At 45.5% G+C, this 4,117-nt stretch overlaps 1 protein-coding gene across 1 annotated transcript; it reads left to right on the forward strand.

The window, feature by feature from the left end:
- The first annotated feature begins 228 nt into the window (after positions 1-228).
- On the forward strand, positions 229-2,468 carry gas1a (growth arrest-specific 1a). Its single transcript, XM_080468261.1, has one exon. It carries the CDS (start codon positions 819-821, stop codon positions 1,593-1,595), a length of 777 nt encoding a protein of 258 aa, XP_080324387.1. The 5' UTR covers positions 229-818; the 3' UTR covers positions 1,596-2,468.
- The last annotated feature ends 1,649 nt before the right edge of the window (positions 2,469-4,117 follow it).

Here is a 4,117-nt window from a genome sequence, read left to right on the forward strand (position 1 = left end):
ATAATTTCCACGTAATAACATCCAGTGATCTGTCCAGTAATTCTCTTTGGAGCGTGCATTCCCTCCTCACTTACTATTTCTCAAGACTTACTATTTCTCAAGACCATCTTCCTCCCAGCCCAAACTCCCGCCCATCCCTACGTAGAAACCCTCAACAAGTGGCCAACCAATGAGGAGCACTTCACTAATGTATGGAGAGGGGGCAGAGGAACAGAAAGACTTAATGCTCAAAGGGGGAGAGAGTAGAGGACCACTTTGCGACCAGCAAGGATTGTTGTTGTTTTGTTTTTTTTCCCCTTCCTCCCATGCGCTGTTTGTTTGCACTCCTGTGCGCACAGGGACTGTTTAATGATCGGTCCGGCCGGGGATCTGTGTGGACGGGTCCGGTCGGCGTGTTGCTGGAGATCGGAGCGAGGACGCAGCGGGGAAGCGCTGAAGTGGAGGAACTGAGAATCACTGCGATGGATTGAGCCGCTGCACAAACTCTCCAAAACACTCGTGGAGAAGTTTTTTTTGTTATTTGTTCTCTCCTGTCGTGCCTTTTCTATTTTTTTTTTTTTTTTTTTTTGATTTTTCACTTTTCCTCCCCATCATGTACGGATAACGGGAGTTTCGCTCGGGAATCAAATGGATCAGCACTGACGGGTTTATGGAGCCGGGATTACACAGCGCTGTGCCAGCCTGTTGAACGCCCACACACACGGGCCTATCACGCACCATCTGCCTCGGAATAACTAACACTATCCCTGGTAGCAGTCTACAACTTTCTCTTCTCCATGACGCCGCTGTGAGCTTCGCCGTGTCTCGCCGCCATAACAATGGCAAGCCCCGGCGCATTGGTACGGGGCGTCTGCAGATCCGTGTGGCCCCTCGGCTGCGTGCTCCTGTGTTTTGCCTACTTCTCCCTCGCGTCGCCGTCCCACGGCCGGCGGCTGATCTGCTGGCAAGCCATCATGAACTGCCAGGCCGAGCCCGAGTGCAATTACGCGTACGAGCACTACATCCGCGCGTGCGGCCCCGTGCTGAACGGGGAGAGGAAGAAGTGTCCCAGCCACTGCATCTCCTCGCTCGTCCAGCTCAACCTCACCAAGAACGGCCCGGCGCTGGAGGACTGCAGCTGCGGCCACGACGCGGTGTGCACGCACACCAAGCAGGCCATCGAGCCCTGCCTGCCCAGGACTACCAGCACCGGGTGCACGGAGGCCCGGCACCAGTGCCACAGAGACCCGCAGTGCAGCTCCGCCATGCGCGACTATTTGAACCACTGCGGGAAACTTTTTAACGGGGCGGTGTGCACGAACGCCTGCAGGAATGTGATCGCGAACATGCGTAAAATCCCGAAGGGTCAGCAGCTGGACACTTGCATGTGCGACGGCACGGAGCGGGCGATCTGCGAGTTCGTGAAGAGCAGCATGAAGGCGCTGTGCTTCGACTACCCGGACAGGTACGAGGCCAGCGGCTCCGACGAAGAGTACGACGACGACTTCTTGGAACTGGACGACCCGGTGGACCCGGATAACGGAGCCTCTCTTCCCGCAGCCCGCTGCGTTTTGACCCTGCTGGCATCCATTTTGGCTCTGTTACCCCTCTTTTAATCCCCGGGTTCATAAACTGCCCCGGCTATTGTTCCAATAAAAGGCAATCCAAACTTTTGTCACTCATTGACCTTCCACCATTGTGTGAAGTTGGAGCCTCAGAGATGAAAGAAGGGGGTGCTCTGGCGCACACGGGCCTTCTGTGAAACGAGTTTGGTTTTTATTCTTCAGGCCCTGAACGGTGTCAGATCTTGAAAACGTCTATGCAAACAAGACCAGAAAGACTTCTGAAGTGTCTTCAACACCAGACTTGTTCACTCTTATCAAACCACAGCACTTCAGGGCTCTGCTGATGCTTTGCTTATGTGATAAGCTAAATAGGATCGTCTTCCTCTCTCTGTCACAGACTGTGATAGTGAACCTGTCAGGACACAAACACAGTGGGCTTGTTTTGGTTACAACGCAGCTTCATTCTTATAATCAAAAATATATGCTGTGCACTGCCAATCTCTGTCATTTTATTTTGTAAAGGTATGAACTATTTTTCTAGGACAGGCTGTTGCCATTTGGCACCAGACACCCTGATTTACAAGTATTTAATGTTGGAATCCATGAACTTTGTACATATATTAGGACTTTAAAAGTGAAACAGTAATTTATTACGTGCCATCTAGTTACATCCAAATAGTCATCATGTGAATAAAGACTGAGAATTCCAGCTTTAAAGGGAAGTTGCTTTGACTGAAGATAATGTACATTCATTGTATATATGTGTATAGTCTATATAGAATTTTTTTCAGAGAATCCTTTATGTTTTAGGCTATGAGATGATTTATTCACTGTGTATAGCCTAGAGAAAGAAATGTCTAAATCCACTGTATGATTGCCTTAATGATATACCTTTATAGAAGGCATAAAGGAAACTTGAAGATATCACTCTTGGCTGTGTTGTTTATTGATTTTGGACACATTACTTCCTTTATAGCATCCATGTAGAAGGAGCCTGCTAACCTTTATTTTGACACTTGGTGGGTTCAGCTTCAAGTAAACCACAGTTTAGATGTCATAAGTATGATCAGTGGCCACGGCACTGTCGACACAAGCAGAAGTATGTTCAAGAAGACTAAACTCATTAATTCTTACTTTCTAAAAAAGTTGCACAGTTTGACATAACTTACTTACTGTAGGCTTCCCAAACAGTTACTAAGGGTAATATAAATCTGAGAAGTACGTGTATTTTATACTTTTATTTTGCACTGATTTGGTTTCAGGTTTACTCAATGGTTAAAAGTGTAATCTGCTCCAAAGGAAATATAATGAGTCATATTCAGGTTGAAGTAATATTTAGTGGAATGTTGTGAAAGAAAAAGTGTAATTACTTTTTTAAATCAACATGTTGGACGATTGGTATGTGAGCTGTGATTGCACAATTTTGAATGGTCACTCTCTGTTCCATCCCAGCAGAGAAACTTTTAACGTTCGTGTGTTTGGAGCTGCAGCGTTCCGGCAAAACACTCGTTTCAGCGCAGTCCGACTTCTCCCGTTGACTGATAGCCTAATGACCTGCTATGTCTTGATTTAGCTGCCTGTTGTCAAAAGCAACTGTCACCATAAATCAACAAAACACCCTCGGCCCCCCCCTCCTCTTCCTCCATTGACACCCCACTGCACTGGGCCATCACAAGTTACACTCACTTTAAAGCACTTTGTAATTTTATCAATAGTTTTTTTTTCTTGAATAGATACATTTTAATGTGTCATTTGAAGATAACCATGCAGGTCCTTGAAATATAAAGAGAAAAAAAGGTTCACATTTCTGATGTAAATAATTTGATGATATCTAAAAAAAAATCTTTATATAGTTTTAATGTTATTTAAATTTTTTGTTCTTATTTCCAGACTTGAAAGTCATTGTTTGTGCAAGGATGTATTTGGACCTTGTAATCCAGGATGGATTATTTCCATATTAGGCTCCACTCTATGCAGAATACACCAAATCTATTCATTTTGCCTGTGAATGAAATCCAAATTTATGCAGGCATGCCCTCTTTGCATGGGTGTCCCACGACTATTACAATTTCACAAGATATTATATCCAAAAGATATTGCAGGTCCTGCCACCCCTCTCTGTGCTCGGCTTCAGGGGCTTTAAATCAATGATTTGCAGCAAAATGTTTTATTAGAGGGGGAGACAAGGGCCCTCCAGCTGAATGGATGGAGGAGAAGTCGAGTGGCATCTTTGTCATGGAAATGTTAAGCACATAATAGTTGGGTAGCACAATGGGGAGGCACTTCATTCTTTCAGGCCGGCTTGACACCTCTGGAGAGCCGAGCGGCAGGGAAGCATGTGGGAACGATCTGCTGCCATTTGGATCTCAACCCTCCACTGCAAGAAAAGGAGAAGAAAACACATGACAGGCCTGTTGAGTGTTTTATCTGAATATGTGCATGACGTCCCCTGTTTTTGTTGTCTTTCCTACATGCTCCTGTTTTTTTGAGAGGGAAAACACAATGAAGGAGTAACACATACAATTATTTCTTCCATTTTACACATTATGCATGGCTGTTTAAAAAAAAAAAGA

The sequence above is a fragment of the Lipophrys pholis genome (assembly GCF_963383615.2).
Source record: "Lipophrys pholis genome assembly, chromosome: 7".
Taxonomy (NCBI): Eukaryota; Metazoa; Chordata; class Actinopteri; order Blenniiformes; family Blenniidae; genus Lipophrys; species Lipophrys pholis.